General features: G+C 38.8%; 1 protein-coding gene across 1 annotated transcript; it reads right to left on the reverse strand.

Moving 5' to 3' along the window:
* Positions 1-961: 961 nt before the first annotated feature.
* Positions 962-4,233, reverse strand: LOC107751677 (transcriptional repressor scratch 1-like). Its single transcript, XM_016567420.1, has 2 exons — positions 3,575-4,233; positions 962-2,899 (listed from the first exon to the last, which is right to left on the reverse strand). The coding sequence occupies exons 1-2, from the start codon at positions 3,687-3,689 to the stop codon at positions 2,187-2,189; spliced, it is 828 nt and encodes a 275-aa protein (XP_016422906.1). The 5' UTR covers positions 3,690-4,233; the 3' UTR covers positions 962-2,186.
* Between the last annotated feature and the right edge of the window lie 7,539 nt (positions 4,234-11,772).

Genomic DNA, 11,772 nt, shown 5'->3' on the forward strand with positions numbered 1-11,772 from the left:
AAAAAAACCTCATCTAAATCTTGAATAGCCTGAGGGAACTTTTCTGCAAATTTTCATTTTTTGGGGTGAACTATTTCTTTAACAAATTTCACAAAGTGTTGCATTTCATGCTGATTTTAGACAAACTGGTGTGCACAAAAGTTGCACGACTCACTGCAGATCTCTCACTAATGACCTTGAAGGAAGATTCAGTCAGAGGACTGTAATTTCTTGCTATATGACTGGAAAACCTATTTTTCTTTCCTGTGCATTCACTACAAAAATGCATGCTTTTTAAAGTAGGGGTCACAGGTAATGCGTATGGTGGGCTTATGTCAAAACAAAAGCTTGAGTAATGAAGCTGTTGTTCAGCCACAGTCAGCAGGAGGCACTTTGAAGTGCTTTAGTCCTTGTTGATAAGAACTCTGCTGGGACCTGGATAAAGCTGAAGGCCAAATTTCCTCAGTCACTTGCATGTCTCAAGGTTACCGCTGCAGCACGGCCAAACGCATAACTGTACTCTAATAATCGTAATGCAACTGCTAGATTTGCCAAAGCATACAGGGATCTTTCCATAAAGAGAGGCTGTTGCTGGATTTTCTTTGATCACATGCTTTTTTTCTCAAGAGCTCCTTGTGAACACAATGCGGATAAAATTCAATCATGTGTAACAAAGGCGTCAGTCAAGGATTTAATTGAGATGAAAGCATGCTTTGAATCCTGCGGAAGAGCCGTTGCAAGAGTGTTTGGCATCTCAGAAATGCTTTTTGGGATGCGCTGACACATTATGCACGCTGTATGCACCACAAACCTTGCATCACCAAACTGACATCATCGCACACTTACTCAACCGAGTTGCATGCATCGCTCTGAATCAGCATGTTTTGAGCTTCAGCGGTGGATGGTTTTCGGTGCGTGACTGAAACAAACAGGACCACAAACACATAGTTACTTATTGGTTCTTTATTATGAAGTGAGAAAATGCCCAGTGTCGTTTGTGCTTTACATTGTTCAAATGCTGGGGGAAAAAACCCAGGCAACAGAAGTCCAGAAATAAGTTCATTTGATTCTTTACAGCTTGTAGAAATATTTAATCCCAAAGGATTATTTACAAGGCGTCTTGCATTAAACAGTTTGTTATCCTTGTCTGTAAATACAAAAACAGAGGTTTGACTAATACAAGGCCTGTCTACCTGAATTGCTAAGGTTTGTGCTACTATTTTTATTGTTTTGTTTTTTTTCTCCAAAAGAAGTTGGAAATGTTCTCAAAGAAGTGCTTTTCATAGATCAGTTTGCTGTGTCCAGCTGTCCATGTTGTAGAATCTCCTACAACAGCGTTTCCAGGTTTAGCGCCATTCACATCCGCAGATTTGGAACAAATGATCCGGATCGTGCACAAAGCTGTCCATTCAGCAGCACACGCGCCTATGTTCTAAAACTACGTTATTAAATAAGAGGCAGGCAGTGCATAACCACTTACAAAAGGACCCTATATCCCTTCCCCTCCCCATCCCGTGGAAGTATCCGCTAATACTACTCTGGCATTTCCCTGATATTTAACTTCTGAACGACTACTGATAGTATTGGATAAAATCGTGATTAAAAATGCTATAGTTATTACTCGTTTTAGCTTTTAAAAATACCATGCATTATTGCTCTATTCTTCATCATGACTCCCAAGAAATATTGCCGACGGATGCTATCTAGGTTTTGGCAAAAAATCCAAAGCTTCATAAAATTGGCATAGATTTCATTAGTAGTAGTGTTTTTTTTTTTCTCTCTTTTTTTTTTTGCATGCAACGAATTTATAAAGTGACAACCAAAAATAAGATATTCAGAAAGTGGCAAATGCTTTGGCATATTGATGATGAAGGCTTGGCAACTGAACGACAAATTAAAGTGCAAATTAACAGTTTGTAGGAAATAAATATGTAAATACATAAATAAGTTAATGAATAAATAGTTTTACCTCAATGCTGAACACTTTTGTGGCTACTGGCAGCAGTACAATATTATCCAATACTTAAAAAAGGTTTGACCTTTCGACAGAAACAAAGACATTTTCAATGTCCTCTGAGTTTTGGCAAAAACTAGTGAAATTTCGGCTCTGAATACGTGAACAGCGGGAGAAAGAGTACACTTAGAAAAGAAAAGTTAAGGTACATGCGATTAATCCTCCGAGACGTTGTTGTTGTGCTGTCAAACTTTCACACTTCCATTGGGCTCAAAGGAGCAAACGCTCCCTTGAAGCAGGCCGACTCGTAGTGCTTGTTCAGGTAGGACTTGAGAGCAAAGGTCTTGTTGCATCTCTTGCACTTGTAGTGCTTAAAGGCCGAGTGTGTCTGCATATGGGCACGCAGGTTTGAGCGGTCGGCAAATGCCTTCCCGCAGTGCGCGCATCCAAAGGGCTTCTCGCCTGTGTGCGAGCGCATGTGTCCCTGTAAAAGCCAAGGCCTGCTGAAGGCCTTCTCACATATGTCACACTTGTGCTTGAGGTCGTGGGTCAACAAGTGCATGGCCATGGCTGGCATGGAGACGTAAACCTTATCGCAGGTGGGACACTTCTTGGCCATTTTGCTGTCCATGCTGCGGTGTGTCTGCTTGTGTCTGCTCAAATTGGAAGACGTGGCGTATGACTTTCCGCACTCGTTGCACGTGTGCCGCTGAAGGCTTTTGGGGCTGCTGATGGCTTTTCTCCTAGACCTCCCATCTGTGATGAAGAAGGCATCCACCGTGTAGCCCTCACTGACCGCGTTGTCTCCGTTGATGTAGCCCGAGGAGATCTCCGACTGCGGGCTGTCAGGCTGGTCCGAATCCGGCGCTCCATAATCGCTGTAGATGGGTTCGGGCGAGGGCACTTTGATGCCGTTGTCGCTCTCGCCATCGTACGGTGCCGGGGTCATGTAGTCGCTGATGTAGCCTGTGAGGGGGGAGGCGATGCAACAGTTCCTGTTACTTCAGCTCGTTTAGGTGAACCCAGACGCAATGACTTTTTCTACATTAACCCACACGAGCGTGCAAAAAAATCAATAGTGCTCCATTTCAATTAGCGTGGCAACCCATTTAAACACAATGGCGAGGAGAATGATATAGTTTCAGTTATAATTGCATTCCCAGTCTTGATAGAAATTGTGTAGAATTAGGTCGATGTGTACCAAATGCACAAAAGATATTACTCTGTAACCCCCAGATGCATGCATGAATATTCCATAAACGTCTGCTTATGCAAGTGTGTGCAAAACGCAGATTATGTAGAGCGTGAATAATAACGTGAAACATGATCAAGCGATCCCTTAACAGACTGCATGCGTTGATTATTCACGTTTTGATAACTCTCGGTATAAATGTGAAGTACTTGTTGCTAGCGCAGCGTTTTGTAAAATAAAATGCGCCTGAAAGCGAGTCGAATGCGTGCTTGAAAGAGCGCAACACCTGAAATGTGCCGACTCGACAAAAACTGATGCGCCTCACGGTGATGAATACAATGTGACCGTGGGTCAACTACACGATGTTGTGATTATAAACCATCAAACGTCAACATACATGCACATGCCCTTGCGTAAACACGATCTGGATGTCAAATAAATGTGATTACCTTTCTCGTGAAAGCGCAGGCTGAGGTCTGCCCTGGATCTGCCATAGGAGCTCTCCAGATCAGCGGATGAGAAATCATCAAGCTTAACCTTTTTAACCAGGAAAGACCTTGGCATGTTTTACGTTGAAGGGGAAAGAATACTTGTCCGCCGGTCGAATCGCTCGCTTTCCTCATGCAACGCTGGGGCAAAACGCGTTTAGTATCGTTCCTCTTCGGTAATGCCGAGATTCGGATGTCAGCGCAGGGTTACGGCAGACCCTCGAGCCCCAGAATGCGCTTGTGTTGATGCAGCGCGATGCTCTCGGCAGAAATGCAACTTCAGCACTGGACAGCTCCCGTTCGGCGGCGCGCGTTCAGCACTGGACAGCTCCGCTCCGCTGCGCGCGCTCTCTCTCTTTCGTTTTCTGCTCTCTTTAGTTCCGCTGGGATCCTTCACGACGATAGTATCTTCCAGGTTAGGGCTTTAAGTTTAAACTAACTAGTCCTCTAGTTTCCGAGATGCTTTTCTTCCCCTAAAGGCACAGAAAGGACAGTGAAACAGCTGAGTCTGCGTCAGCCTGTTCGTTCTCCTCTCTCCTGCTTTATCTCCCAGCTGTTCCGTCTGAAGACGTCGGGCTTTCTGAAGTCTGTTGATCAGCTGTTGGGATTTATATGGCTGCGATCAGGTGGGAAATGAAGATGGAAGTACTTAATTTAATCCATAAAAAATCTCCTGGGACCAACGTTGAACTGGATGGCTTAATGACGCTGTGAGACGTGCACGCCTTCGCCAGATTTTTCTCGAAGCCTGAAATAAGACAGAAGGGTTTATTTATCTCACACATCCGTTCGGTTTTCATCAAAGAAACGTTTTTATAAATGTATGCCGTTTTATATGATTATTCAAACGTAACCCCCTTTCTAGAAAACGAATAATAGGTTTAATTATTTAGGTTATTAAAATAAATAAATACAAAATAATCTTGCATGCAAATGATTGTAATCAATTAATAATTTTGTTTGGAAGATTTTGTTGTTTTGCACCTCATTTGCAACATTGCTACGATACAAAATCTGTCCTCCCGAGCTGCGTTTTCGCGCGCTGCTTCTGCCACGAGCCACTAAATCAACTACTAGCTGTGGCCTCAGGCTTTCAGGTCATTCTTTTACATCACGGTCTATAAACCAATGGCTTTCTTTTCATGCAAATCACGCGAATTGGGTACCAGAAGGTCCGTTTCCTCAATGATTCCAGTAGGAGCCATATGTCCGCAATTAACGCGGATCCTGGAGCTGTAGTACACACTGTTGTCTGACATCGTGTTCTCATTGTTCATTCCTTCAATGGGACGAATAAGGACGTCCCGCAGTAGGATTGTCGTTTCACAAACATTCAGACCCGAAGAGAAAGCGTTATAGTGATATATGCTGCTTTGCACTCGTGTCTGTAGAGACTAGAGCGTCATTATACATTGTTCATTTTCTCATTTAGGGCACGCAAGCCTTTCACCCACAATGATGCACTACGTGCACGCATTGCAAGTTCACTGCAGTCCTCCGGTTGGATGGATATGCAGGCAGTTTAAAAAATAAATAAGTAAATAAACATAAATAAATGCATACATACATACATAAAGGTAATTGCGACTTTCTGAGAAAAAGAAAGAATTGCGAGGGGGAAAAAAATAAGAATTGTAAGCTATAAACTCAGAATTGTGAGAAAAAAGGCAGAATTGTCAGATAAAAACTCTTAATTACCTTATTTATTTATTTGTTTGTAACAGAAAAAAACAGAATTGTTATAAACTCAGAATTCGGAGGAAAAAAGTCAGAATTGTGAGATATAAATTCAGAATTCTGAGAAAAGAGCCAGAATTTATGAGAGTTTATGTCTCATAATTATGACACTTTTTTAAATTCCAAAAATGCAAATTTATATCTGGCACTTTTCTATTCAATTTTTATTTTATTTTAAATTGTAAACTGTCAAATAGTGAGTAATTTGCATTGTGCTATTTAGAAATAAATCAATCAAATGTAAATATTTTGGGATGTAATTGTGCCTATGGAAAGGCATGTTTTGACATTACAAGCCCAATGTTGAGAAACTAGAAGAGAATGTAATGCTAAAATATTTAACAAAACAAGATAGAGTGATTAAAAAGAATAGACTTTTTCCTTGTCCTTGAAGAGTTATTTTAAAAAAAAGTACAAATTTGATAACCTGTGGATGCAATAAAACAGTCACCCAAAATCTAAGAAAATATAGGGATTAAAAACAAAATGCAATCTTTTTTATGTTTCTTTCCATTTAAATTGGCATATTAAGTATTATAGCAGGCCCAAAAAAAAACATTTTATTTTACACATACTGTAAGTAAATGAGGGACAAAATGGCTCTTGTTTTATAGAATGACCCGTAGGTTGATTCAACATTAATGTGCATGCATGTGTGTGTAACAGTATCATGAGCATGCAGTGAGTATGTAGGACACTGTTGCACAGCAGTTGACATTCCCAAGCGCGCAGAGAGGACGGCAGCAGCAGCAGCAGCAGCAGCAGCAGCAGCCCACGGCGCCCTGACGTGTTTATGGGGGGAGAAGGACGTTCGCGCACAGAGGCTTCTCATGAAGTGCTGACATCAGCTGGAAAAACACAGGCGAAAATATTGAAGTGTGCCTCATTTGCATAATAATAGTCTACGGTGTGTTGAGACACACCGAACAAACGTCTCGTCGGAGTTGAAATCAAAAGAACTTCATTGACATTTAATTCTCACGTACGCTGTTTTCAATGAGACCGATTCAAATCAGTACACAAGGCACTTCTGGAGCAGGTTGTAAAGGACACGTGGAAGGTCAAAGAGAGGAAACTGTAGAAACGCACTATTTACTTCTGTACTTCAACCCTGAAACGTCCACTTTTTTGTCCTGTTTACATGAAGTGTCTTTTCATTTGATGTTGGTGTCTTTAATCATGTGAAGTAATTGTACACATTCAGTTTAGCTATATTTAAAGGGGTGTTTAGGCTACTGTACATATGTGGCTGTTAAATAAACATATGTTTATGTTCAGATTTAGATTGAGTGAGAAAACAGCAAGCTGTCGTTTTAAAAGTTAACCCTGACCCTATAAAAGAAAACTTTTGAAATTATCAGAAAATGTTTTAGTGTATGAATCATTTTTTCTAATTGAGCACATCCTGGTTTTGTCAGCTTTAGCAACCAGTTTATGATTCTACCTGTGCAGAAGAACACAAACACTATCTAAGTTATCATTCAAATGTATTTTTATTGACAAAACACTGGTTTTATAAAGAATATGCATTTAATTGTATTATTATGGAAGCCTGTTTCTGCCATGGGATGAAAAAAAGAAAATAGGTCATTGCGACTTTTTATCTCTCAATTCAGACAGATAGTTTATATCTTTCAATCCTGAGAAAGTCACATTTCTGAGTTTATATCTCCCAATTCTACGAAAAAAGGTGCAATTCTGAGTTTATATCTCACTATTCTGAGTTTGTCTCGCAATTTAAAAAAAGTTGCAATTCTGAGTTTGTCTTACAATTCTTAGAAAAAAAAGTCAGAATTGTGAGCTATACACGCAGAAATGTGAGAAAAAAAACTCAGAATTGCAAGGGAATAAAAGTAAAATGTTAAGAAAAAACAGACATCTAGTTTGCACACTTAAAGGGACAGATCACCTCCAAAAAAAAAAACTATAATAAATAATAATAATTGACTCATCCTCATGTTGTCTGAAACCTGTATGACTTTATTTCAAACAACATTAGACTCATATTGCACTGTGACATTTTTCAGAATATCTTCTTTGTTGCACAGAAGAAAGTAAGTCATGTAGGTTTGGAACGAGGTGAGGAAATGACGACAGACATTATTTTGGGGTGAACTATCTCTTTAAGAGCTCTAGACTGTAAAAATGTTTGCCAGATATCCTAAATTAATTTAACTAGTTTTATTTTAGTCAAAAATATGATTTAATATGACTCAATCTACCTGACGATGTCATTTTCATAGGTCATATCAGGTACAGTAGAATAGTTCTATAAGGTCACACCTGCACTTTTCCCACTTTTTCCAGAGAAAAAGAACATCAGATGGATGGATGAAGCCATCATATACCACTGAAAAGCTGACAAAAGAAAAAAATAAGGTTAAACTCACAGCTTCAGATGATACAGGAAAATGTCACAATCTATTTCCACAGTCATGCGTTCATACAATCACAAGTTATTGCACCATCTATCTCTCTTACCAAAGCATATGTGCACACACACACAGACACACACTTCTGCAGAGCGCCGCTCTTGTTCTCATGAGGGTGTGTCGGCTGAGACCTGATACCCCTTTGCATCTGCCACGGCCGGCCGGTGACATTGATGGGCAGATTCAGGCTTAGCAGCTGCCCTCCTTCTCTCTCTCTCTCTCTCTCTCTCTCTCTCTCTCTCTCTCTGATTACAGGATCATATACAAAATCTGCATTAAAAGGACAAAAGCAGCATTGCGCTTATTTAGACAAGCTGTTCATGATAGACAGACAGACAGATACATACATACATAGAACTGGAAGAATGAACATTATAAATAATAGCAAACATTACACAACTATTTACACAATTTGAACAGTTTCACTATGTAAAATAAAGGAATGATGTACAATAATCACATTAAGTCAGTTACAAAAGAAAAGAAATGCTGTAATGCCTGGAGCTGTATCTTACGACACTTTAACACACGGAAAAAATGATTTTGGTTTCCCAGTTTCAGAGAACATTGGGATTTATTTGGGGTTATGAGAAACTCAAAGATTGTGTGTATTGCACTGAACTCACAATAAGTTCATTACATGAATGTTATTGGTACAGTAATTGTCTGAACACGGTTCTTGTGAAAGATAGAAAAAAAGAGAGCTGTGCAAAAAAGGAAATGCTTAGACATCAATATTTTAGCTTTATTTTAGGATAATGTAAGCCAAATTCAGACATAGTGGTATTATTACAGAGCAAACATCTTATGAATAAAGCACAATATGGCTTTGGCGCTATGGAGAATAGCAGTCTCTGCAACAGCTCCCGGTATATCCAGAAGAACATTCCATCTGGGAAGCTGCTTTGTCAGCGAGCTGACACATTGAAGTGATCGGAAGGATCATCAAAAGTTATAAAGACCTCAGAAGAGTTTTTGTCTTTTGAATAGATGTGACTCTTCTGATTCATTCTGCTGAATGCAGCGTTTTCTTTGGTGAATCAATGCAGGGTAAACAAATCATGTCAAGTGTAGTGTCACTCCTCTATGGAAGCCCATTTCCAACACATAAAAAAGTAATGTGAGTTTAAAAAGTAATAATTATAGATAAATAGATAAATAGTCAAAACTGTCGTAAAAAGTCTACATTTTGTCATAATTATGACTTTTATCTCATAATTGACTTAGTATCTCATAATTTCTCTTATCTAATAATTATGACATCATAATTGACATATTTTAAGTCATAATTATGAGAAGTTTAAATTATGACAAAAAGTTGACATTTTGACATAATGACTTATCTCATAATTTCAACTTTTTGTCTCATCATTTTAACTTTTTATCTCATAATTATGACATAAAGGTATAAATTATGGCTGTCGTAATTATGAGATACAAAATTTAAATTGAAGTCAAAATTATGACATACCGAGTCATAATTATGAGATAAAAGTCTGAATTGACAAAAAAGTTTGATTTTTATCTCATATCATAATTTTTATCTCAAAATTATGACTGTCAAATTTATCTCTATGACTTAGTATGTTATAATTATGATTTTTTTTTTTGTCTTATAATAACTTAGTATGTCAATTATGACCATTCATCTCATAATTATGACTTTTTAATCTAATAATTATGGCAACTTTTTATATAATTATGATTTACCTAAGCACTGGAAATGGTCCTTTCATACTCCTCTCATTGAGAAAAAAAAAATGAAATGTGGTTTAGTTTGAAACAAAAGGTCCAGAATTATTTGATTGATTCATTATTTGTTTGTAGCAGTATCTAAGGCATGTGTAGCAATGGGAACAAACCCCTAACACAAAGTATTAAACATCAGCATAGAATTTGTCCTACAGAAATAAATTCTACTTTACTAAGTCATCAGATTTAACGATTTGATTATGCCTGGCAATGGAATCAATTAAATCAAGCTTTTGCAGTATAATGCAAAGGAAAGGAAAACAGGTGCTGTATGTGTAGAAGCAGGTTCAAACTGCCCTCAGGCCTTTCATTTCCACTCTTACTCTTAATGGAGAGTTTAAACCTTAATCTCACAGGAACGCCACCCTTCATCCAACGCTTCAGTGCTCATGAAGATAGGGAACCCTCCATGGAGGACCTTTTGACCCATACCCTCCTGACCCTCTACGCTCCAGTGGTCATTAGAGGGAGGGGACTGCGGCCGCTCTCTCTTTCCCAGCTCTGACAAGCGCATACATACGCTCACACATGGGGCTTCTCTTGAGAAAATCAGCTATCAGTCTAATCTGTGTGGCTCAGGAGACTTGAGAGACATTAATCTTATTTGTCATAACCGGTCTCTGGAGAACAGACCCCACCGGCCCGACCCAACTGGAGGGGAAAGGGGGGCGCGCCCCGGGGAACCCCATATCGCACCCGTGCAGTCCCTGAAGCTAATTAGATGTGAGAGTTAAAGAAACTACGAGGGGGGCAAAGGCGACATTATGTAGATTCCTGTTTCGTTTTGGCCCTTCTGAGAGCAAACGGAGAAGATTAAGAAAACGGGAGCGTGCGGACAGGCTGATAAACCTGCTTCGGTTCAGGAGCTTCAGACGGGCGTGGATATATTTGTCGACTGGCTTGTTATTTTGGTCAGTTCCAAACGTGCTGATTCGACAGAGTTCCGAAAACCTTAAACATTAAAGCAATCTAATGCAGTAGCTCTCAACTGGTAGGTCACAACCCAAAAATAAATCATGCCCTTTTGATGTGTCATGGACAGCAGGAACTACAACTAAATTCAAATAATAAAATATATTGTCTTACTCTTATGTAATCTTATAATCATGCATATTAGACTAATAAAATATCTTTTTTTAAATGCAAAGAGAGAACACTTACCATAGCTTTTGTTGTTGATATCAACTGGTCGTCCAATCTGAATGCCAGTTCATCCGTTACTTGTAGAAACTAAATTGGATGCAACATGAACATGGCCTCATCCTCAAGAATCATGAACATACTACACAATTCAGATACATTTGCAACTCAATTGAATCCCTGCAGCTCAAACAGAGCATAGGGTGAGCAATGCTAAGGTCATGGGTTTGATTCCCATTAAATGCAAGAACTGATAGAAACGTGTATATACCTTGAATGCAATATAAGTCACATTGGATGAAAGTGTCTGCCAAATGCATATATGTAAATGAGGATAAACATGGTTTTGTGCAGTAAAATATTAGCTTTTTGTGCCATCATTATTACGACTTTTATTTCATAATTATGACTTATCTCATAATCAAGAGTTTTTATCTAATAATTTTGACTTAGTATTTGACTTAGTTATTGTCATAACTGAACAAACCCTTCACTCTAAGCAAACCATCAAAATTGAAGATTAATAATAAAGACATTTCAGTGTTTGATTTTAAGGACATTTTTGTTTTTCTTTTATGTCATAAACAATTGGGTTCCAACTAAAACATTCTTGTTCCTCAAGCAAAACCAGTTGAAAAGCAAAAGCACAGACCTAATAAATGTTACAGAACTAAAACCAGTATGAAACTAGTATAGTCCAAAATCAGCATAAATCAGTGTGGTGCGCACTACAGTTGAAGACAACAAAATTGTCTTAATTATGAATTGGTGTCATAATTTAGACTTTTTATCTCATAATGGCTTTTTGTGTAATAATTATGACTTATCTCATAATTCTGTCAATTATGATTGACAATTAGCATACAGTTTGGATTGGCGTTATGGTTCTGTTCTGGGCAAGAACTCCCTGCGCATCCATGCAGCCTAGCATGGATGAGAGCAGGGAGAGCAGCGATTAACCCCCCAGGGTAAACAGAACAGAACCAACATAAATGTATGCAGATATCGTTAAAGTTCAATAATGTTATGTACACATTTTAGAATAAGTCTGATTCAAGGGAGAATCAGAAGGCTGAATCCCGACTGACAGAGGAGGAG

This window comes from Sinocyclocheilus rhinocerous, unplaced genomic scaffold (assembly GCF_001515625.1).
Source record: "Sinocyclocheilus rhinocerous isolate Xijiao unplaced genomic scaffold, SAMN03320098_v1.1 scaffold422, whole genome shotgun sequence".
Lineage (NCBI taxonomy): Eukaryota > Metazoa > Chordata > Actinopteri > Cypriniformes > Cyprinidae > Sinocyclocheilus > Sinocyclocheilus rhinocerous.

Bases quoted from the DNA above. Each gene is read 5' to 3' on its own strand.
- LOC107751677 (XM_016567420.1), bottom strand. From the start codon at position 3,689: ATGCCAAGGTCTTTCCTGGTTAAAAAGGTTAAGCTTGATGATTTCTCA. The intron at 2,900-3,574 runs GTAATCACATTT...CCCCCCTCACAG, and splicing joins CCTGCGCTTTCACGAGAAAG to GCTACATCAGCGACTACATG.